This window comes from Scyliorhinus torazame, chromosome 5 (genome assembly GCF_047496885.1).
Source record: "Scyliorhinus torazame isolate Kashiwa2021f chromosome 5, sScyTor2.1, whole genome shotgun sequence".
NCBI classification, from domain to species: Eukaryota; Metazoa; Chordata; class Chondrichthyes; order Carcharhiniformes; family Scyliorhinidae; genus Scyliorhinus; species Scyliorhinus torazame.
The window spans coordinates 84,254,773-84,279,083 of NC_092711.1; the positions used below are offsets into that span (position 1 = coordinate 84,254,773).

A 24,311-nucleotide genomic window follows, 5' to 3' on the forward strand; every position below is an offset into this window, starting at 1 on the left:
TTGTCTTCCCATGTGCACAAGGCCTACTCGCGAATACACTTTTTCGTGGTAAGCAGGGCGCCGATCCCGAGAGTGGAGGGGACGGAGTATTCGGCCATTGCGATTTCGGATCACGTCCCACACTGGGTGGAGCTGTAGTTGGGGTGGGCGAGGGGCCAGAGTGGCGCATGGATGTGGGACTGCTGGCAAACGAGGAGGTTTGTGGGCGGGTTCGGGGGTGCATCCAAAGATATGTGGAGGCCAATGATAATGGGGAGGATTCGGTGAGTGTGGTCTGGGAGGCGCTGAAGGCAGTGGTCAGGGGGGAGCTAATTTCAATCAAGGCCCACAGGCAGGAGGGACCGGATGGAGAGGGAGAGACTGGTAGGGGAGATACTGAGGGTGGATAGGAGGTATGCGGAATCCCCCGAGGAGGGGCTGTTGAAGGAGCGCCGGAGCCTCCAAATGGAGTTTGACTTGCTGACCACGGAGAAAGCTGACGTCCAGTGGAGGAGGGTACAGGGAGCAGTGTATGAGCATGGGGAGAAGGCGAGTCGGATGTTGGCACATCAGCTGCGGAGGAGGGAGGCGGCTAGGGAGATTGGGGGAATCAGGGATGGGGGGGGGAACATGGTGTGGAGTCCAGCTAAAATAAACGAGGTCTTTAGGGACTTTTATGGTAACTTGTACAAGTCAGAACCCCCTTGAGGGGGGAGGGGGGGGACAGGGGGATGCGGCAGTTCCTGGTCCAACTGAGGTTTCCAAGGATGGAGGAGGGGCGAGTAGAGGGTTTTGGGGCCCCGATCGAGATGGAGGAGCTAGTTAAGGGGTTGGGGAGTATGCAGGCGGGCAAGGCCCCGGGACCGGATGTGTTCCCGGTTGAGTTCTACAGGAAGTTCTTTGAACTGTTGGCCCCATTGCTGCTGAGAACCTTTAATGAGACAAAGGAAAAGGGAATTCTTCCCCCGACGATGTCGCAGGCTTTGACCTCGCTTATCCTCAAGCGGGACAAGCACCCGCTGCAGTGTGGCTCGTACAGGCCGATTTTGCTCCTCAATGTAGATGCCAAGTTGTTGGTGGAGGTCTTGGCCACCAGGATTGAGGATTGTGTCCCAGGAGTGATACATGAGGATCAGACGGGGTTTGTGAAGGGCAGGCAGCTGAACACGAATGTGCGGAGGCTCCTGAATGTGATTATGATGCCCACAGAGGGGGGTGATGCAGAAGTGGTAGCGGCAATGGACGCGGAGAAAGCCTTTGACCGGGTGGAGTGGGAGTATCTGTGGGAGGTGTTAGGCAGGTTTGGGGTTCGGGGAGGAGTTCATAGGGTGGGTTGAATTGTTGTACCAGACACCGGTGGCAAGTGTATCGACGAACCGGCTGCGGTCAGGGTATTTTAGGTTGTACCATGGAACGAGGCAGGGGTGCCCTTTGTCCTGGTGATTGAGCCGCTGCCTATGGCGTTGAGGGAGTCCAGAAACTGGAGGGGTTTGGTCTGGCGAGGGGGGGGGGGGGGGGGCGGGGAAGCACCATGTCTCACTGTACGCAGATGACCTGCTTCTGTACATTGCGGATCCGCTGGAGGGGATGGGGGAGGTCACGTAGACCCTTCGGGAGTTTGGAGACTTCTCGGGATACAAGCTCAACGTGGGGAAGAGTGAGCTGTTTGTGGTGCATGCGAGGGGCCAGGAAAGGAGATTGGAGGAGCTACTGCTCAAGATGGTGGAGAGGAGTTTTCGGTATTTGGGTATCCAGGTGGCTAAGAGTTGGGGGGTCTTGCATAAGCTCAATCTGGCACGGCTGGTGGACCAGATGGAGGAGCACTTCAGGAGGTGGGACATGTTGCCACTCTCCCTGGCGGGTAGGGTGCAATCCGTTAGGATGACGGTCCTCCACAGGTTCCAATTCGTCTTTCAATGCCTGCCCATTCTCATCCCCAAGGGCTTCTTTAAGAGGGTAAACAGGAGCATTATGGGATTTGTGTGGGCAAATAAGACCCCAAGGGTTAAGAGGATGTTCTTGGAGCGCAGTTTGAGGGGGGGGGGGTTGGGGTTGCCGAACCTGTGCAGCTATTACTGGGCAGCGAATGTGTCTGTGATTCGGAAGTGGGTAATGGAGGGAGAGGGGGCGGCATGGAAAAGGTTAGAGGAGGCATCCTGTATAGGTACTAGCCTGGGGGCACTGGTGACGGCACTGCTTCCGTCGACGCCGAATACCACGAGCCCGGTGGTGACAGTGACATTGAGGATTTGGGGGGCAGTGGAGACGGCATAAGGGGGATGTAGAGGCCTAAGTCTGGGCTCCGATACGGGACAACCATAGGTTTGTTCCAGGTAGGATAGATGGTGGGTTCCTAAGCTGGCACCGGGCGGGAATTAAAAGGATGGGGGATTTATTCATCGATGTGACTTTTTGCCAGTCTGAGGGCGCTGGAGGAGAAATTTGGGTTGCCTCCGGGAAATGCCTTTAGGTATATGCAGGTTCGGGCGGTCGTGAGAAAGCAGGTAGGGGAATTCCCGCTGCTGCCTACCCGAAGGATACAGGACAGGGTGATTTCGGGCGTGTGGGTCAAAGAGGGTAAGGTCTCGGCGATATACCAGGAGCTGCAGGAGGCGGAGGAAGCCTCGGTGGAGGAGCTGAAGGGCAAGTGGGAGCATGAGCTAGATGAGGAGCTGGATGAAGGCCTGTGGGCTGACGCCCTGGAAGGGTCAATTCCTCGTCATCTTGCCCCTTTTTGTAAGGGGCGTATGCCCCATTCTCCTTTGAGATGGGTGTTAAATTGTTAATCGTTTAGAGGGTTAAGTTGTTTTGTTTTGTTGGCATATTGCCACGTTTTCTTTGTATTATTTTCCTATTTGGACTGTTTTGTAAAAATTATTGAAAAACCTTAAATAAAAACATTTTAAAAAGAAAATCTAATATCTCCTCATGTGGCTCAGTGTCAATTGTTATTTTGTCACGTTTCTCTGAAAGTCGAAAAAGTTTTATTCTGTTCAAGTCACAATATAAATTCGAATTATTGTCACTGCCCTGGACATATATTCTGCCCCATAAATAGGAATTTGTAACTCAGAGTGAAGCAGTTTGCTGGACATTCTGTCATGAAGACACATTTCAAAAATGTTGCCCCCAACAATGATGGCCACTGAGCCTGCGCTCTGCTGCTCGTGCCCCAATAAAGATGGTGGGTGCGCGTGCGCAGTGAGCTGCCAGTGATCCATATAAGGTGCCGAGGGCGCATGTGCACTGCTGCGAGGAACCCAATTTGAGACGGCGCATGCGCACCGCTGCCAGTACCAAATAAAGATGGCGATCGCATAGTCCTGTCTGTGAGAAAGCTCTAGGCCCCGCTCAGATCCCCAGGTACCGGTGGTTTATTTTTCCGGATTTTCGGTTTATATAACATGTTTACGAAGCGTGCCTAACGACCCGCATGATCCAGCTCTCCCTCCGTCCCACCATTCCCACCTTCACGAGTTGTGCATCCGAGAAAGAACCTTTTCTGCATCGCCATTAATCACACTGCGCATGCTTCACTCGGCCAGTCCTGCCCACATTCACTCCGATTGGTTGGAGGACCAGTCACTCCAGCCTGGTCTGCCGGACCCGCCCACTCTTCTCCTACTGGTCGCGCGATGCCGTCAATCATTGCCCGGGCGTTGTGAGGTGTCAGGTGAGAGGTCAGTGTTGTGGCCGGGGTTTACAAACCCCAGGGCCCCAGAACCGAATGTGCAGTACGGTAGCACAAGTCATTGGATAGCACTGTGGCTTCACAGCGCCAGGGTCGATTCCCGGTTGGGTCACTGTCTGCGCGGAATCTGCATGTTCTCCCCGTGTCTGCGTGGGTTTCCTCCGGGTGCTCCGGTTTCTTCCCACAGTCCAAAGACGAGCAGGTGAGGTGGATTGGCCATGATAAATTGCCCTTCGTGACCAAAAAGGTTAGGAGGGGTTACGGGGATAGGGTGGAAGTGAGGGCTTGAGTGGGTCGGTGCAGTCTCGATGGGCCAAATGGCCCCCTTCTGCACTGTATGTTCTGTGTGAAACAATGAATATTCTCCACTCACACTATCCGCCGCTTCCGGCTTCTCTCCACAAACAACCTCACATGTATCAGGCTAAGTGGATAATGGGGTCCTGTAGATGTATTTGGATTTCCAAAATACATTTGACAAGGTGTCACACAAAAGGTAATAAGGTAAAATCCCAGGGGGTTGAGAGATAATATATTAGCTTGCATAGAGGATTGGCTAACCAACAGACAGCAGAGAGTGGGGATTAGATTTATTGACACATGTACTGAAGAAAAATATTTTTATGCAGAGGGTGGTGAGGGTCTGGAATGCACTGCCTAGGAGGGTGATAGAGACGGGTTGCCTCACAACCTCTTTAAAAAAAAGTACCTGGATGAAGACTGGCACGTCATAACATTGAAGGCGATGAGCCAAGTGCGAACAAATGGGATTAGGTAGGTGGGTCAGGTTTATCATGTGTCGGGACAAACTCGATGGACCGAAGGGCCTCTTCTGCACTGTTGCTGATGACAGTTTGGTGGCATCTCAGACAGCATACATGATAGCATAAAATTGCAAGAAGATATTGACAGGCCAGGTGAATGGGCAAGATTGTGGCAATGTAAACAAGTGTGAGGCTATCTGTTTTGAACCAAAAATGCCTCGAACTGAGTACTTTCTAAATGGAAAGAGGTTAAGTACAATGGGTGTCCAAAGAGACTTGGGGTTCATAGAATCTACAGCACGGAGACCGGCCCTTCGGCCCAAACTGGTCCATGCCAACCAAAAAGCTCATCTAAGCCAATCCCATTTGCCTGTGTTTGGCCCATATCCCTCTGAACCTTTCCTATCCATGTATCTGTCCAAATGCCTTTTCAATGTTGTCAATGTCCCTGCCTCAACCATTTCCTCCGGCAGCTCATTCCGTACTATCCTCGGTGTAAAACCATTGCTCATCAGATTCCCATTAATTCTTTCCTCTCTTAACTTAAAGCTATGCCCTCTGGTCCTCGATTCCCCAACCCTGAGAAAAAGAGTGAGTGCATTCACCCTATCCATGCCTCTCATGATCTTACACACCTCGATAAGATCACCCCTTAGTCTCCTACGCTCCAAAGAAAAAGGCCCTGGCCTGTCCAATCTCTCCCTATAACTCAGTCCCTTGAGTCCTGGCAACATCCTTGTAAATCTCTTCTGCACTCTCTCCAGTTTAATAACATCTTTCCCATAGCAAAGCAGCCAAAACTGAACACAATACTCCAGGTGCGACCTCACCAACGTCCTGGACAACTGCAACATAACTTCCCAACTTCTATAGTCAGTGCCCTGACTGATGAAGGCCAGCATGCCAAAAGCCTTTTTCAGAGAATTTACAGTGCAGAAGGAGGCTATTCGGCCCATCGAGTCTGCACCGGCCCTTACAAAGAGCACCCTACTCAAGCCCACTTATCTACCCTATCTACCCTATCTCCGTAACCCAGTAACCCCCACTTAATCTTTTTTTGGGGACACTTCAGGGCAATTTAGCATGGCCAGTCCACCCGCACATCTTTAGACTGTGGGAGGAAACCAGAGAACACACGCAGACACTGGGAGAATGTGCAGACTCCGCACAGACAGTGACCCAGCGGGGAATCGAACCTGGGACCCTGGAGCTGTGAAGCAACTGTGCGAACCATATGCTACCGTGCTGCCCTATCTACCTGTGACTCCACCTTTAGAGAACCGTGCACCTGAACTGCAAGATCCCTCTGTTCCATGATGCACCCTAAGGCCCTACCATTCACTGTGAAAGTCCGACCTTGATTTGACTTTCTGAAATGCAACTCCTCACACTTATCTGCATTGAACTCCATTTGCCATTTCTCGGCCCACTTCCCTAGTTGATCAAGAGCCTGCTGCAATTTTTGATAACCTTCCTCACTGCCGACAATACCACCTATTTTAGTGTCATCTGCAAACTTACTGATCATGCAGTCAGGCAGGAATCCCCTGTGGTTGTCCCCCTCTCGAACAGGTATACCCCTTTGGATACTGTCGGGGGGGATAACCTATTAGGGGAAAACAGCAGCAGCCAGAGCAGTGGCACCACGGCTGGCTCTGATGTTCAGAAGGGAGGGTCAAAGTGCAGAAGAGCAATAGTAATAGGGGACTCTATAGTCAGGGGCACAGAGAGGCGCTTCTGTGGACGTGAAGGAGACTCCAGGATGGTATGTTGCCTCCCTGGTGCCAGGGTCCAGGATGTCTCCGAATGGGTAGAGGGCATCCTGAAGGGGGAGGGCAAACAGGCAGTGGTCGTTGTACATATTGATACTAACGACATAGGCAGGAAGGGGCATGAGGTCCTGCAGCAGGAGTTCAGGGGGCTAGGCAGAAAGTTAAAAGACAGGATCTCTAGGGTTGTAATCTCGGGATTACTCCCTGTGCCACGTGCCAGTGAGGCTAGAAATAGGAAGATAGAACAGCTAAACACGTGGCTAAACAGCTGGTGTAGGAGGGAGGGTTTCCATTATCTGGACCACTGGGAGCTCTTCCGTGGCAGGTGTGACCTGTATAAGAAGGACGGGTTGCATCTATACCGGAGAGGCATAAATATCCTGGCCGCGAGGTTTGCTAGTGTCACACGGGAGGGTTTAAACTAGTATGGCAGGGGGGTGGGCACGGGAGCAATAGGTCAGAAGGTGAGAGCATTGAGGGAGAACTAGGGAATAGGGACAGTGTGGCTCTGAGGCAGAGCAGACAGGGAGAAGTTGCTGAACACAGCGGGTCTGGTGGCCTGAAGTGCATATGTTTTAATGCAAGAAGTATTACGGGTAAGGCAGATGAACTTAGAGCTTGGATTAGTACTTGGAACTATGATGTTGTTGCCATTACAGAGACCTGGTTGAGGGAAGGGCAGGATTGGCAGCTAAACGTTCCAGGATTTAGATGTTTCAGGCGGGATAGAGGGGGATGTAAAAGGGGAGGCGGAGTTGCGCTACTGGTTCGGGAGAATATCACAGCTGTACTGCGAGAGGACACCTCAGAGGGCAGTGAGGCTATATGGGTAGAGATCAGGAATAAGAAGGGATGCAGTCACAATGTTGGGGGTTTACTACAGGCCTCCCAACAGCCAGTGGGAGATAGAGGAGCAGGTAGGTAGACAGATTGTGGAAAAGAGTAAAAACAACAGGGTTGTGGTGATGGGAGACTTCAAGTTCCCCAATATTGACTGGGACTCACTTCGTGCCAGGGGCTTAGACGGGGCAGAGTTTGTAAGGAGCATCCAGGAGGGCTTCTTAAAACAATATGTAGACAGTCCAACTAGGGAAGGGGCGGTACTGGACCTGGTATTGGGGAATGAGCCCGGCCAGGTGGTAGAAGTTTCAGTAGGGGAGCATTTCGGTAACAGTGACCACAATTCAGTAAGTTTTGAAGTGCTGGTGGACAAGGATAAGAGTGGTCCTAGGGTGAATGTGCTAAATTGGGGGAAGGCTAATTATAACAATATTAGGCAGGAACTGAACAACCTAGATTGGGGGCGGATGTTTGAGGGCAAATCAACATCTGACATGGGGAGGCATTCAAGTGTCAGTTGAAAGGAATTCAGGACCGGCATGTTCCTGCGAGGAAGAAGGAAAAATACGGCAATTTTCGGGAACCTTGGATAACGAGAGATATTGTAGGCCTTGTCAAAAAGAAAAAGGAGGCATTTGTGAGGGCTAAAAGGCTGGGAACAGACGAAGCCTGTGTGGAATATAAGGAAAGTAGGAAGGAACTTAAGCAAGGAATCAGGAGGGCTAGAAGGGGTCATGAAAAGTCATTGGCAAGTAGGGTTATGGAAAATCCCAAGGCTTTTTACACGTACATAAAAAGCAAGAGGGTAGCCAGGGAAAGGGTTGGCCCACTGAAGGATAGGCAAGGGAATCTATGTGTGGAGTCAGAGGAAACGGGTGAGGTACTAAATGAATACTTTGCATCAGTATTCAGCAAAGAGAAGGAATTGGTGGATGTTGAGTCTGGAGAAGGGTGTGTAGGTAGCCTGGGTCACATTGAGATCCAAAAAGACGAGGTGTTGGGCGTCTTGAAAAATATTAAGGTAGATAAGTCCCCAGGGCCTGATGGGATCTACCCCAGAATACTGAAGGAGGCTGGAGTGGAAATTGCTGAGGCCTTGACAGAAATCTTTGGATCCTCACTGCCTTAAGGTGATGTCCCGGAGGACTGGGGAATAGCCAATGTTGTTCCTCTGTTTAAGAAGGGTAGCAAGGATAACCCAGGGAACTACAGGCCGGTGAGCCTTACTTCAGTGGTAGGGAAATTACTGGAGAGAATTCTTCGAGACAGGATCTACTCCCATTTGGAAGCAAATGGACGTATTAGTGAGAGGCAGCATGGTTTTGTGAAGGGGAGGTCGTGTCTCACTAACTTGATAAGAGTTTTTCGAGGAGGTCACAAAGATGATTGATGCAGGTAGGGCAGTGGATGTTGTCTATATGGACTTCAGTAAGGCCTTTGACAAGGTCCCTCATGGTAGACTAGTACAAAAGGTGAAGTCACACGGGATCAGGGGTGAGCTGGCAAGGTGGATACAGAACTGGCTAGGTCATAGAAGGCAGAGAGTAGCAATGGAAGGATGCTTTTCTAATTGGAGGGCTGTGACCAGTGGTGTTCCGACAGGGATCAGTGCTGGGACCTTTGCTGTTTGTAGTATATATAAATGATTTGGAGGAAAATGTAACTGGTCTGATTAGTAAGTTTGCAGACAACACCAAGGTTGGTGGAATTGCGGATAGCGATGAGGACAATCAGAGTAAAGCTGATTGGACTGTCAGAGGACAATCAGCAGGATTTAGATTGTTTGGAGACTTGGGCGGAGAGATGGCAGATGGAGTTTAATCCAGACAAATGTGAGGTAATGCATTTTGGAAGGTCTACTGCAGGTAGGGAATATACAGTGAATGGTAGAACCCTCAAGAGTATTGAAAGTCAGAGAGATCTAGGTGTCCAGGTCCACAGGTCACTGAAAGGGGCAACACAGGTGGAGAAGGTAGTCAAGAAGGCATACGGCATGCTTGCCTTCATTGGTCGGGGCATTGAGTATAAGAATTGGCAAGTCATGTTGCAGCTGTATAGAACCTTAGTTAGGCCACAGTTGGAGTATCATGTTCAATTCTGGTCGCCACACTACCAGAAGGATGTGGAGGGTGCAGAAGAGATTTACCAGAATGTTGACTGGTATGGAGGGCATTAGCTATGAGGAGCAGTTGAATAAACTCTGTTTGTTCTTACTGGAACGACGGAGGTTGAGGGGCGACCTGATAGAGGTCTACAAAATTATGCGGGGCATAGACAGAGTGGATAGTCAGAGGCTTTTCCCCAGGGTAGAGGGGTCAATTACTAGGGGGCATAGGTTTAAGGTGAGAGGGGCAAGGTTTAGAGTAGATGTACGAGGCAAGTTTTTTGCACAGAGGGTAGTGGGTGCCTGGAACTCGCTACTGGAGGAGGTGGTGGAAGCAGGGACGATAGTGACATTTAAGGGGCATCTTGACAAATACATGAATAGGATGGGAATAGAGGGATACGGACCCAGGAAGTGTAGAAGATTGTAGTTTAGTCGGGCAGCATGGTCGGCGAGGGCCGAAGGGCCTGTTCCTGTGCTGTACATTTCTTTGTTCTTTGTTCTTTTGTATGCCTTGTACATTCTCATCCAAATCGCTGATATAGATACAAACAGCAATCCCCTAGTTACTAATCTCCTAGTTACTAATCTCCTAGTTACTAATCTCCTGGTTACCTATCTCCTCATTACTCCCCTAGTTAGTTAATTACTCCAGTTTTTCAAATTTAGGAATCGATTCCCAACCATCCAATCAGCTTTACTCTGATGTCACATTTCAGTTTTTATTCCCAGTTCCCGATACCCAACAGGTAAGTTATTTATACTGACTGTTCCAAAGCTCATCTTCCCCGGATTTGCACCAACTACACTCGTTGCCGACCAGGCCGTGAATTCCCGAGATAAGTTATTTATACTTACTGTTCCGAAGCTCCTCTCCCCGAGTTCACACCAACTCCGCTCCCTGCGTTGGTGAGGTTCATCCCTGGGTGTCTGGAAAATCATTAGGACAGTAACTGTCCTGTGAGGTAATGAGTCATTTCGCTTCCCAATTGTCCGAGGAAGGCAGTGTGTCACAAGGATGGATGTGTTGGCCGAGTAATGGCTGGAGGATGGGGGCTGGGTCATGTGATCAAACCTCCAGGAATACATTTAATCAAATTTGGCGAGGAGAGAATGTTGTGAATTTCTATCCTAAACTGACAGTGAGGTTTCTGTAAATTTAAGGATACTGGAAGAGGACGTTTAACAGACGGGAAACGCAAACCAAACGTCACATCGCAATCTGACAGAGTCACTCGATTCACCAGAACCTGAATATCAGCAGCATCTGGGTGTGGAAGGTAAAAGGTTTGTCTGTTCTGTCTGTGAGGGAAGATTTCAGGTCTCAGTGTGACTGGAAAAGCCCTGAGATTCACAAACCCTGGTTAGACCAAACCTGGAGAACTGTGTTCAGTTCTGGGCAACAAACCTGAGGAAAGATAGAATGGCCTCAGAGGGAGTGTAGCATAGATTTACCCGAGTGATATCTGAACCCCCGGAGTTAAATTACAAAACTAGATTACACAAAAGAGACAGAGAAGGGCATTCGGCCCTTTGAGTCCGTGCTAGCTTTCTGGAGCAATCCAGTCAGTCCCATTATCCTGCTCTTTCCCTGTATCCTCGCAGGTTTATTTCCCTCAAATTAGACCATAAGACATCGGAGCATAATTAGGCCACTCGGCCAATCGGGTCTGCTCCGCCATTCAATCATGGCTGATATGTTGCTCATCCCTATTCTCCTGCCTTTTCCCCATAACCACTGATCCCCTTATTAAGCAAGAACCTATCTATCTCTGTCTTAAAGACATTCAGTGATTTGGCCCCCACAGCCTTCTGCAGCAAAGAGTTCCACAGATTCACCACCCTCTGGCTGAAGAAATTCCTCCTCTGTTTTAAAGGATCGTCCCTTTAGTCTGAGATGGTGTCCTCTGCTTCTAGTTTTTCCTGCAAGTGGAAACATCCTCTCCTTGTCCACTCTACCCAGGCCTCGCAGTATTGTGTAAGTTTCAATAAGATTCCCCCCCCCTCCCCCATCCTTCGAAACTCCAACGAGTGCAGACCTAGAGTCCTCAACCATTCCTCATAGACAAGCTCTTCATGCCAGGGATCATACTTGTGAACCTCCTCTAGTCCCTTTCCAAGGCCAGCACATCCTTCCTTGGATACGGGGCACAAAACAGCTCACAATACTCCAAATGGGGTCTGACCAGAGCCTTATATAACCTCAAAAGTACATCCCTGGTCTTGTATTCTAGTCCTCTCGACATGAATGCTAACATTGCATTTGCCTTCCTAACTGCCGACTGATCCTGCACGTTAACCTGAAGAGAATCTTGAACAAGGACTCCCAAGTCCCTTTGTGCTTCTGATTTCCGAAGCATCTTTCCATTTAGAAAATAGTCGATGCCTCCATTTTTCCTTCCAAAGTCCATAACCTCACACTTCTCCACATTGTATTCCATCTGCCACTTCTTTGCTCACTCTCCTAGCCTGTCGAAGTCCTTCTGCAGCCTGCCTGCTTCCTCAATACTACCTGCCCCTCTACAGATCTTTGTATCATGTGCAAACTTAGCAACAGTGCCTTCAGTTCCTTCTTCCAGATCATTAATGTATATTGTAAAAAGTTGTGGTCCCAGCACCGACCCCTGAGGGACACCACTAGTCACTGGCTGCCATCCTGAAAAAGACCCCTTTATCCCCACTCTCTGCCTTCTGCCAGTCAGACAATCCTCTATCCAGGCCAGGATCTTGCCCTTAACACCATGGGCTCTTAACCTATTTAACAGTCTCCTATGTCTGTGTGAAATCATTCATTGTGTCTATTTTCGGCCCCTCGAGCCTGCTCAGCATACAATAAGATTGCGGCTGATCTCATTCTAACCGCAACTCCACATTCCTGCCTACCCCTGATGACCTTTCACCCCCTTGCTTATCAAGAATCTATCCAGCTCTGCCTTAAAAATATTCAAGGACTCTGCTTCCACTGCCTTTTAAGAACATGAGTTCCAAAGTCTTACAACCCTCAAGAGAATAAAAAATCCTCATCTCCATCGGAAATGGGAGACCCCTTATTTTGCAACAGTGATGCCCTCGTTCTAGATTCTCCCACCAGAGGAAACATCTTCTCCACATCCACCCTGTCAAGACCCCTCAGGATCTTATATAGTTCAATCCAGGTTTTACCCAAAACTTTAAATCTGTGTCCCGACTACTTGTACGACCGGTGAATGAAAACAGTTTCTTTGTCCACCTGGTGGAAACCTGGCATAATCTTGTGTCCCTGAATCAAATCTCCCTCAACCTCCTTTGCTGGAACCATTCTGGTAAATCTCCTCTGCACCTTCTCCAAGAACCTTCGCATCCTTCCTGAAGAGTGGTGACCAGAGCTTTATAAAGATTCATAGAATAGAATTAGAACCATAGAATTCCTACAGTGCAGAAGGAGGCCATTCGGCCCATCAGGTCGCCACTGATTCTCTGAAAGGGCACCCTGCCGAGGCCCACACCCCTACCCTGTCCCCGTAGCCCCATAGCCCCACCGAACCTGTACATCCCTGGACACTAAGGGGCAATTTATCAAGGCCAACCCACCTAACGTGCCCTTCTTTGGTCTGTTGGAGGAAACCTGAGCACCGGGTGGAAACCCACACAGTCACGGGGAGAAAGTGCAAACTCCAGACACACAGTCACCAAGGCCGGAATTGAACCCGGGTCCCTGGCGCTGTGAGGCAGCGGTGCTAACCACTGTGCCACCAGAAGCATAGTTTTGGTATCAATATTACTGTTTATGAAGCTGAAGATCGAGTTTGCTATGCCATCTATCCTCTTTAATTTGTCTTGTAGATATACAAATTCCCTCTTCACCTCTTTCTCTCTCCTCCCAAAGAGGTCAGTTGGGTTTTTGTGACTATCCAGCAGTTTTTCATGGTCACTTTTTTTTAGTGTTGGCCCCACAAAATGACCAGATTCATTCAGCTCAATTTCACAACCTGCCTTCGTGTTTTGTGGGTTCTCTCTCACTCCCTATTTTTTGTTTTAAATCAGTTTCACAGGGTGTTCGAAGGGGAAGCTTCAAAGTCCGGAAACTCAAACCAAGCATCACATCAGGATCTGACAAGAGTCCTCAATTTATCATATCCTGAATATCATCGTACTTTGTACATGGAAGGAGAAAGCATTGTTCACAGTGGGGAGAAACCGTACACGTGTTGTGTGTGTGGACGAGGATTCACTCGATCATCAGGCCTCACAAACCACAAATGCAGTCACACCGAGGAGAAACCGTGGAAATGTGGGGACTGTGGGAAAGGATTCAGTGCCCCATCCAAGCTGGAAACTCATCGACACAGTCACACTGGGGAGAGACCATTCGCCTGCTCCAAGTGTGGGAAGGGATTCACTCAGTCATCTGACCTGGAGAAACACCAGCGAGTTCACACTGGGGAGAGACCGTTTCAATGTCCAGACTGTGGGAAGAGCTATAAAAGTTCTGGGAGTCTGATACGCCATCAACGTATACGCACTGACGAGAAACCGTTCAGGTGCTCTCACTGTGGGACTGGGTTCAGACAATCATCTCATCTCACTGTACATCAGCGAATTCACTCTGGGGAGAAGCCATTCGTCTGCTCTGAGTGTGGGAAGGGATTTACTCAGTCATCTGATCTGCTGAGTCACCAGCGAGTTCACACTGATGCGAGACCGTTCCAATGTCCAGACTGCGGGAAGTACTATAAAAGTTCTGGGGATCTGATGAGCCATCAACGTGTTCACACTGACGAGAGACCGTTTAGGTGCTCTGACTGCGGGACTGGGTTCAGACACTCATCTCGCCTCACTGTACATCAGCGTATTCACACTGGGGAGAGACCATTCACCTGCGCCCAATGTGGGAAGAGATTCACTCAGTCATCCAACCTGCTGACACACCAGCGAATTCACACTGGGGAGAGGCCATTCACCTGCTCCTGGTGTGGGAAGGGATTCACTGAGTCATCCGCCCTGCAGAACCACCGGCGAATTCACACTGGGGAGAAGCCATTCGCCTGCTGGTGTGGGAAGGGATTCACTCAGTCATCGGCCCTGCGGTACCACCAGCGAATTCACACTGGGGAGAGACCATTCGCCTGCTCCTGGTGTGGGAAGGGATTCACTCAGTCATCTGACCTGCAGAGGCATCAGCGAGTTCACACTGGGGAGAGGCCATTCACCTGCTCCAAGTGTGGGAAGGGATTCACTCAGTCATCTAACCTGCAGAAGCACCAGCGAGTTCACACTGGAGAGTGACCGTTCACCTCCAATTGTGGGAAGGGATTTCCCGCTTCATCCCACCTGCTGACACACCAACGAGGCCACAGAGCAGATACATTAACGGCGTTCAAAAATCATCTTGACAAACACATGGATAAGATGGATATAGAGGGATATGGTTCAAGAGTTTTGGCCATGGTTGGTGTCATGACCGGTACAAGCTTGGAGGACCGAAGGGCCTGTTCCTGCGCTGTATTGTTCTTTGATCTCTGTGCAGTAATTGGATTTTTCTGTTACTCACATTCAGGACTGAACCATGTTCATTTCGGTCTCTTTCTGCTGATAACAAACTCCAGCCCATTGACAGGGGCTAATACTCTGTCTAAAAGTCAAATAATTTAGATTTCTGTTAAATACGCAGTGTATCAAAACTTTTAAATATCTGACACAAGTTCCTTTTGAAGTACTCTCGCTGTCCCCTGTCTCTTCCATCCTCACCGCCAACATGAAGTGTAAGGAGCTTGTGGAGCTTCTTTGTGACTGAGATTGAGTAAATCCGATCAGCTGCCTCTGCTGCTTCCCTCCCTTCCACGAGCCCACCGGATCAAACTGTCTCTAAATTTCATCCTTTCCCGAGCCCTGAACCCACATCTTTCTCTAGTTTCTCTCCCATCTCCCCTCATGCCCCCTCAGAGCTCATCTTGTCCGTGAGACCCAGCTCCTGCTCCATCAACCCTATTCCCACTCAGCTACTGATCAGCCAACTACCCTGTGTCCATGGATATTGTCAACATTTCTCTCTCTTCAGGTACTGTCCCTCTGTCCTTCATATCTGCCATCATCACCCCCTCCTCAATAAAACAAACCCTTGACCCTGCCATCCTTACAAATTACTGCCCCATCTTCAACCTCCCTCTCCTCTCCAAACTCTTTGAACATGTTGTCACCTCCCAAATCCTTGCCCATCTTTCCCAGAACTCCCATGTTTGATTCCCTTCAATCGGGTCTCTGCCCTGTCACAGTGAAATACAAGAGACAAACAGAATCTTACCCGGAGAGGAAGACAGACAATCCGGGACTTGGATCCAACACGGAAATGTCCAGAAGACAAGAGTAGCAGCACCGTCATTATCGAGAGACAACAATACCTGCTGGAGACAGACAGACAACTAAACAACACTAATCGCAACACCAAGCTACCTATACCCATATACCCGAGACAGGAAGGAGAATTGGAGACAGACTGGAAGAACTCGGACTCCAGACACATTAACCAAAAACAGATGGAATATCTGAGGTACAACAGGTAGAACCAAGGAAGTTCTACCTGTTCCCTAAAATACACAAACACATAATCTTTATTAGTGTCACAGGTAGGCTTACATTAACACGGCAATGAAGTTACTGTGAAAAGCCCGGAGTCACCACAGTCCGGTGCCTGTTCAGGTACACAGAGGGAGAATTTAAAATGTCCAATTCACCTAACAAGCACGTCTTTCGGGACTTGTGGGAGGAAACCGGAGCACCCGGAGGGAACCCATGCAGACACGGAGAGAACGTGCAGACTCCACATAGACGGTGCCCCAAGTGGGAATTGAACTCGGAACCCTGGCACTGTGAATCAACTGTGCTACCCACTGTGCTACCGTCAGGGAAATACCACCAGGCACATCCATCGGGTCAGACAGAGAGAAAATCCAACATAATGATAGAATTTACAGTGCAGAAGGAGGCCATTCAGCCCATCGAGCCTGCACCGGCCCTCGGAAACGGCACCCTACTTAAGCCCATGCCTCCACCCACCTAACCTTTGTTTGGACACTAAGGGGCAATTTAGCGTGGCCAATCCACCGAACCTGCACATCTTTGGGCTGTGGGAGAAAACTGGAGGACCCGGAGGGAACCCACGCAGACACGGGGAGAATGTGCAAACTCCACAAAGTTTCCCAAGGCTGCAATAGCTGAAACATCAACACACTGCTCCTCATAGTTGATGTTGTGGTGGTTCAATTAATATAATTAGTGGATTAAAAATGTATGTAATTTAGAGTTCAAACTGAATGCCAGATTAACTCAACAGGTCTGGCAGCATCATAGAATCCCTCCAGTGCAGTAGGAGGCCATTCGGCCCATTGAGTTTGCACCACCCCTAAAAAAGAGCATCCCGCCCAGGCGCACTTCCCCTGCCCTGCCCCCGTATCTCCACTGTCCCTTTGCACACTGAAGGGCAATTTATAGCACGTTCACACTGGGGAGAAACCATTCACCTGCCTTGAGTGTGGGAAGGGATTCACTCAGTCTGCCCACCTCACTTCACACCAACGTGTTCACTCTGACACAAAATCTTTTAAATGTTCCGCCTGAGCGAAGAGCTTCAAAGGCAAAATGGATCTGCTGATTCACCAGCGCAGTCACACTGGAGAGAGGCCGTTCGCCTGCTCCGTATGTGGGAAGGGATTCACTCAGCAGTCCCTCCGGCTGAAACACCAGCGCATTCACACCTGGGAGGGAGCGTTCATCTGTTCCCTATGTGGGAAGGGATTCATTCGGTCATCCACCCTGCAGACACACCAGCGAGTTCACAAGTGCCTCCACGACTGCTGTTATTGATGTTAATCACATCCAGGACTGAACCGAAATCACATCCAGGACAGAACCATGTTCATTCTGACAGCTGGAGTTTGTTTGAGTTAATGTTAATAATCCCTGAAACTGAGAATAGAATAGATTGGTGCTTGAGAGCCGGCACAGACACAGTGGACAAAGGGCCGTGTTTTGTGCTGTAAAACTCTAGAACTCGAACCCATCTCACTTCACACCAACATGTTCACTCTGACACAAGACATTTTATGTGTTCTGACTGAGAAGAGCTTGAGAAGCAAAATGGATCTGCTGACTCACCAACGCGCTCACACTGGAGAGAGACCGTTCACTGTTCCGAGAGTGGGAAGGGATTCACTCAGTCATCCACCCTGCAGAAACACGACTGAATTCACACCGGGAAGAGGCCAGTCACCTGTTCCAAGTGTGGGAAGGGATTCTCTCATTCATTCACGCTGCAGAAACACCAGCGAATTCACACCGGAACAAATCCTTTAAAAATATTTGAATATTGCTGTCAAAGCTTTTCCTCTTATACTCATCAGCATAGATGCAAGAATACCAAATTTAAAAGGGAGTAATTGATACTGACTGTGTATAAATTGGTTGGTAAGTGGGCTCTGATTGATTGAGGGGCTGCCATGAAGAGTGCACCAGGGAAAAACTAACTAAAGCTTTTGTTTAAATGCCAAAATATCAAGTGGATTCTGATTGCTTGATGTGTTGGCATGGGGTCTGCGTCAGGGAACATTTGGCCTCCAATCTTTCGTTTAATTGAAAAGATGCAGCACCAGGACAAATTCTTTTGTGTGCAGATGACTAGCCCTCCATTTGAATATGAAAAATTCCAAGATCTGGATCTAGTCATGAACAGAGTGGATAGTTAGGAGCTTTTTCCGAGGGTGGAAGAGTCAATTACTCAGGGACAAAGGTTTAAGGTGCAAGGGGAAAGTTTAGAGGAGATGCGTGAGAGAAGTTTTTTTCACAGAGGGTATTGGGTGCCTGGAACTTGCTGCCAGAGAAGGTGGTGGAAGCAGGTACGATAGTGATGTTTAAGGGGTGTTTTGACAAATACATAAATCGGGTGGGGAAACAGGGCTACGGACCCTGGATGTGTTGAAGGTTTTAGGTTACATGGGCAACATGGTCGGCACAGGTTTGGAGGGCCGAAGGGCCTGTCCCTGTGCTGTACTTTTATTTATTTATAATCTTTGTATAATCCACATGCTTAACAAATTCAATTATTTCTTCCTTAGGCCATAGCCTATTTGTGTGCCATGTTTTGTTCAACCCCTTCCATTAGTTTTTGAGATCTATTGTTACCGACAGGAATGAAATCAGGTTTTGTAACTCTGAACCTTAAAAACAGTACATTTACTTATTAAGGGTACTGTCTCACAATGAGGTTTCAGGAAAATCCTGATCCAAAAACTGCTCTGAAAACTCTGCTGATATTTGGACAGCTGTGACAAATTCAGTTTAGCACACTGGGATAAATCACTGGCTTTTAAAGCAGGCCAGCAGCACGATTCAATTCCCGTACCAGCCTCCCCGAACAGGCGCCAGAATGTGGCGACTAGGGGCTTTTCACAGTAACTTCATTTGAAGCCTACTTGTGACGAGTGATTTTCATTTCATTTCAAATTCTTTCCCAGCAGTGAAGATAATCGACAAACATTCTCACACAATTAACATTCAAAACAAATCACAACAATCTCAAAGAAAAGGTCAATTTGTCTGATCTTCCATTGTGAACGGATACTTTTAATAAAAAAAAATAGAGATCCTGGTCTTAACAAAAAATAGATCAGCTCTTGCATGGGTCATACTCTGTCGGTGTACCAATGTTTGGTGATATCTGTCCATTAGTTTGTGAGATAAATTATTTACAGCAGAATTATAGGGGGGTGAACATTATCTCTGCTCATCGACTGTGGCAGAGGTACTTTCAGTACATTGATCAGCCTGATGTCTATTTTCAGACAGTGTGTTACACAAGGGGAAAAAGGGGTGATTCAAGTCAGCAAGTCAAGGCATCCTTTTTAAATGGCCAGTTCAAATTTGAACCTAGAATTAGAAAAGAATTGGAAATGGGAGAAAAGAAAGTGTTTTATTCACAGATGTTGGATACAGGAGGTTTCAGTCTATATTTAAACTCAACCTTCATTCACAAGCTGGAGGATCAGAGTCCTTCCGGTTTTCAAGAGCCACCCCATTGGCCGGACCGTTTCCCTGGAAAACTTGGCTCCATGAGATGATGGGGAGGGTGGTGCTGAAGATGTCCCTGTGAACAACAGTGATTCCTATTGGCTGATTCAGGCCGGGGTCCATTGTGACGTCACAATGCCTCAGAGGGGCGTTCCCAGCCAGCGGGAGGATATCACTGGTTGCAGAAGCAAGATACAGCAGATTGGACAACAGCTCAGCGCGTCTGGAGGTCAAAGTGCCTCCCAGCACCACGTGGGCTCAGGTTCCGCCCTCTCATAGTGGTCGGAGCTGAGTTTAGCCAATGGGAAGACCTGGCACACCGGAAGTGCTCTTCCGGTGATTGCAGCCAATCAATATACGAGCTTTGTACTAATGGCGACAAGGAGCTTCCTCTATTGTCTGAGTCTGGAGCTTGTGAATCTGCTCATTCCTGCCCAGCAAAGCTGCTGCTCCTCCATCTGTGACTGAAGATTAAGATTAACACAAGCTAAAGTTTCATCCTCTGTCCCACACCTGTGAGTAAAACACGTCTTTTCGTCCCCTTTCCACTTCTTTTCTCATTCTGACCTTAAATGATTGACCTGCAGGAACTGGAGGGAAAGGAAGTGAATCCAGGGAGGGTGCAGACTCTGGAAAGTTTGGCCCAGTTCTCTCTCTCGAAGACAGTGACATCCTTTGCTCCATCAACTTGGTCCATTTATTTGTCTGACTTAAAGGATGGTCTCTTTTCTGATGTTCACAACTAAAGGGTTTTGTGGCTGACATAATGAATTAATACAAGACAGAGATATGTCTCGTTATAAAGTCTGTCATTTTTCAAAATTTGCCGTGCAGAAGGAGGCCATTCGGCCCATCGAGTCTGCACCAGCCCTTGGAAACTGCACCCCACCTAAGCACACGCCTCCACCCTATCCCCGTAACTCAATAACCCAACCTTTTTGGACACAAAGGGCAATTTATCATGGGCAATCCACCTAACCGGCACATCTTTGGACTGTGGGAGGAAACCGGAGCACCTGGAGGAAACCCACGCAGACACTGGGAGAACATACGGACTCTGCAGAGACCCAAGTCAGGAATCGAACCTGGGACCCTGGAGCTGTGAAGCAACTGTGGTAACCACTGTTCTACCATGCTCCCCTCATGAAATACATTCATTATTACTTCTGTCTTACTGTAGCTGTGTTGTATATTTCCAGTCATAGAACCATTACAGCACAGAGTCCCATTTGACAACTCGAGTCCATGTTGTCTTTCAGTCAAGGAATCCAGTCAGTCCTATTCACTGTCCATATCCCCATAGTCCTTCAAGTATATTTCTTTCAATTACCCATTGAATTCCTGTTTGATGTAGTTGAATGTCTCTGCATTCACCACCCTTGTAGGCAGCGTGTTTGTGTTCATAAACAATCATTATCTTAATCTATTTCTACTGCTATGGCTCATTAAACTCTGATCAAGCAATACAGTACTGTAGGTGAAACAGATTTTTAATCCGGGATTTAAACGTGTATGTTTTTAGTCTAGTATCTGCATCAAGATTTTTAGTGCTGTACTCGACAGGAAATGGTGAGCATGGATCTGTAGAGGAGTCGCACAAATTGTCACCTACAGGAGAATTGGGAGGGTGTATAGCAGATTGAGAACAGCGTGTGTGTGGATGGAGATTTACAGCTTTCTTTAAAATAAGAGAGGAAAGAATGTTCCATTGGAACTAGAATTATCTGTTCTGAATGTCTATCCTGGACTGACGGTGATAACTTTTCTAAACTCCTTTTACAGGACGTTAGAAGTAGAGAATTTGGAGACAGAAATCTTGAATTAATCATCACATCAGGATCTGAGAGTCACTGAGTTCACTGGGACATGAATATCATTGGCCTTTGACTCTCAAAAGAGAAATGTTTGTCTGCTTCAAAAGGTTTTCAAAATCGGTGTGACTAGAAAGGCAATCAGACAACCCCCCTCTCCCCCCGAGTGAGAGTGTTCCAGCAAACTGAGTGCGGAAGAGTTTTACCTTGACATAGCCTGTTAAAACTTTGCACCATTCACATTGAGGAGAGACCATACAAGGGTTTTGTGCATTGATGAGGCTTTAACTGATCGTTGAATTTGGAGAGGCATTGGACACTTGCACTGTGGAGAAACCATGGAAATGTGGGGACTGTGGGAAGGGATTCTGTACGCCCTCTACACTGGAAACTCATCAACGCAGTCACATTGGAGAGAGGCCGTTCATTTGTTCTGACTATGGGAAGGGATTCACACAGTCATCCAATCTGCTGAGACACCAGCGAGTTCACACTGGGGACAGACCGTTCACCTGCTCTGAATGTGGAAAGGGATTCACCAATTCATCCAACCTGCACACACACCAGCGACTTCACACTGGGGAGAGGCCTTTCATTTGCTCCGAGTGTGGGAAGGGATTCAGTCATTTATCTAATCTGCTGAGACACCAGCGAGTTGGCAGCAGGGACAGGTCATTCGTCTGCTGTCAGTGTGAGAAGCGATTCCGTGATTCATAGACCCTGCGCTTGCATCAGCGAGTTCACACTGGAGAAAGGCCATTCATCTGCTTTGACTGTGGTAAAGGATTCACCCAAGTATCCAACCTGCTGAGACACCAGCAAGTCCATAAGTGATGACAGGGGTTGGATTCTGCTGTTATTGCTGCTGTGAATCACATCCAGGAATGAACAATGTTCATTCTGACGGTTGGAGAGTCAGAGAGTTTCTTTCTACTGGACTGGCCAGTCTTCCGACTTTGCTGCCAGTGGGCCAGTTTTGTGATGGGGACTGCACGTCTTGACAGAAGTGATTCACAAAAGCAGATGTAGTACATTTATTTTATTCTGGATAGTAAACTTAATTTACAGTAAAGTCACAGTAACTTCATTTGAAGCCTACTTGTGACAATAAGCGATTTTCATTTCATTTTCATTTCAAATAGTGTTTTCCCTGCCACGACAAGTAAATCTAAAATAAATACATTTGTCTCTATTCCATTGAGTCGGCTCAATTGGTCTGTGTCAGTATTTATGCTGCACCTGACCCTCCGCTCACCCCTCTTCATCTCCCCATCAGCAGCTCATCCTATTCCAAATCTAGCTTGTCCACAAGAGGTAGGAATAGAAGTAGGCCGTTCGGCCCATCAAATCTGCTCTGTTATTCAATGAGATCATGGCTGATCTGATATGTTCTTGAACTCCACTTTACCGCCTTATCCCCATAACCCCCGATTCTCTTACTGATTAAAAATCTGTCTATCTTAAACTTGAACATACTTAATGACACAGTCTCTACAGATAAGGAGGGGGAGGGAGGGTGAGAGGAGGGAGGCGGGATCAGGATATTGAATCGGATGATCAGCCATGGTCATAATGAAAGCGGAGCAGGCCCAAAGCGTCGAATGACCTCCTCCTGCTCCTATTTTCTATGTTTCTATGTAACTATTCACAGGATCGTTTTAGCAGGACTTCCCTATTTTTACATCCCATTCCATTTGAAATAAAGACCAACATCCCATTTGTCATCCCAATTACCTGCTGAACTGAGAGCTTCAGGTTTTTGGTGTCCAGATTACCAACAACCTGTCCTGGTCCCCCATGCTGACAATATTGTTAAGAGAGCCCACCAACGACTCTACTTTCTCAGAAGCCTGAGGAAATTTGACATGTCAGCTACGACTCTCTCCAACTTTTACAGATGCACCATTGAAAGCATTCTTTCTGGTTGTATTATAGCTTGGTATGGATCCTGCTCTGCCCAAGGTCGTGAATGTAGCCCAGTCCATCACGCAAACCAGCCTCCCATCCATTGACTCGATCTAAGATGGCTTCATCTGCAGAAAGTGCACCCAACTGGAGCTCCTCACAGACCGCATGGTTCGGTTGGAGCAGCAATTGGATGCACTTAGGAGCATGCAGGTGGCGGAAAGCGTCATAGATCGCAGTTATGTAAATGTGGTCACACCCAAGGTGCAGGCAGAGAAATGGGTGACCACCAGAAAGTGCAGGCAGTCAGTGCAGGAATCCCCTGTGGTTGTCCCCCTCTCGAACAGATATACCCCTTTGGATACTGTCGGGGGGGGATAGCCTATCAGGGGAAAACAGCAGCAGCCAGAGCAGTGGAACCACGGCTGGCTCTGATGTTCAGAAGGGAGGGTCAAAGCGCAGAAGAGTAATAGTAATAGGGGACACTATAGTCAGGGGCACAGATAGGCGCTTCTGTGGACGTGAAAGAGACTCCAGGATGGTATGTTGCCTCCCTGGTGCCAGGGTCCAGGATGTCTCCGAACAGGTAGAGGGCATCCTGAAGGGGGAGGGCAAACAGGCAGAGGTCGTTGTACATATTGGTACTAACGACATAGGCAGGAAGGGGCATGAGGTCCTGCAGCAGGAGTTCAGGGAGCTAGGCAGAAAGTTAAAAGACAGGACCTCGAGGGTTGTAATCTCGGGATTACTCCCTGTGCCACGTGCCAGTGAGACTAGAAATAGGAAGATAGAGCAGCTAAACACGTGGCAAAACAGCTGGTGTAGGAGGGAGGGTTTCCATTATCTGGACCACTGGGAGCTCTTCCGTGGCAGGTGTGACCTGTATAAGAAGGACGGGTTGCATCTATACCGGAGAGGCATAAATATCCTGGCCGCGAGGTTTGCTAGTGTCACACGGGAGGGTTTAAACTAGTATGGCAGTGGGGTGGGCACGGGAGCAATAGGTCAGAAGGTGAGAGCATTGAGGGAGAACTAGGGAATAGGGACAGTGTGGCTCTGAGGCAGAGCAGACAGGGAGATGTTGCTGAACACAGCGGGTCTGGTGGCCTGAAGTGCATATGTTTTAATGCAAGAAGTATTACGGGTAAGGCAGATGAACTTAGAGCTTGGATTAGTACTTGGAACTATGATGTTGTTGCCATTACAGAGACCTGGTTGAGGGAAGGGCAGGATTGGCAGCTAAACGTTCCAGGATTTAGATGTTTCAGGCGGGATAGAGGGGGATGTAAAAGGGGAGGCGGAGTTGCGCTACTGGTTCGGGAGAATATCACAGCTGAACTGCGAGAGGACACCTCAGAGGGCAGTGAGGCTATATGGGTAGAGATCAGGAATAAGAAGGGATGCAGT

The 24,311-nt window shown here is 48.4% G+C and overlaps 1 protein-coding gene across 3 annotated transcripts; it reads left to right on the plus strand.

The window, feature by feature from the left end:
• Positions 1-3,243: 3,243 nt before the first annotated feature.
• Positions 3,244-22,191, plus strand: LOC140418720 (uncharacterized). 3 transcript variants are annotated; one of them, XR_011945268.1, is made up of 3 exons: positions 3,244-3,342; positions 10,315-10,437; positions 20,971-22,191. XR_011945268.1 is itself a non-coding variant. In XM_072502294.1 (2 exons), the coding sequence occupies exon 1, from the start codon at positions 13,291-13,293 to the stop codon at positions 14,413-14,415; it is 1,125 nt and encodes a 374-aa protein (XP_072358395.1). In that variant the 3' UTR covers positions 14,416-17,589; positions 20,971-22,191. The 3 variants fall into 3 exon arrangements, 1 of the variants encoding a protein (XP_072358395.1); XR_011945267.1 differs by having other exon boundaries at positions 10,315-10,430; XM_072502294.1 differs by lacking the exons at positions 3,244-3,342; positions 10,315-10,437 and adding an exon at positions 13,291-17,589.
• The last annotated feature ends 2,120 nt before the right edge of the window (positions 22,192-24,311 follow it).

Excerpts from the sequence above, each read along its gene's own strand:
- LOC140418720 (XM_072502294.1), top strand. The coding sequence starts at position 13,291 with ATGGAAGGAGAAAGCATTGTTCACAGTGGGGAGAAACCGTACACGTGT.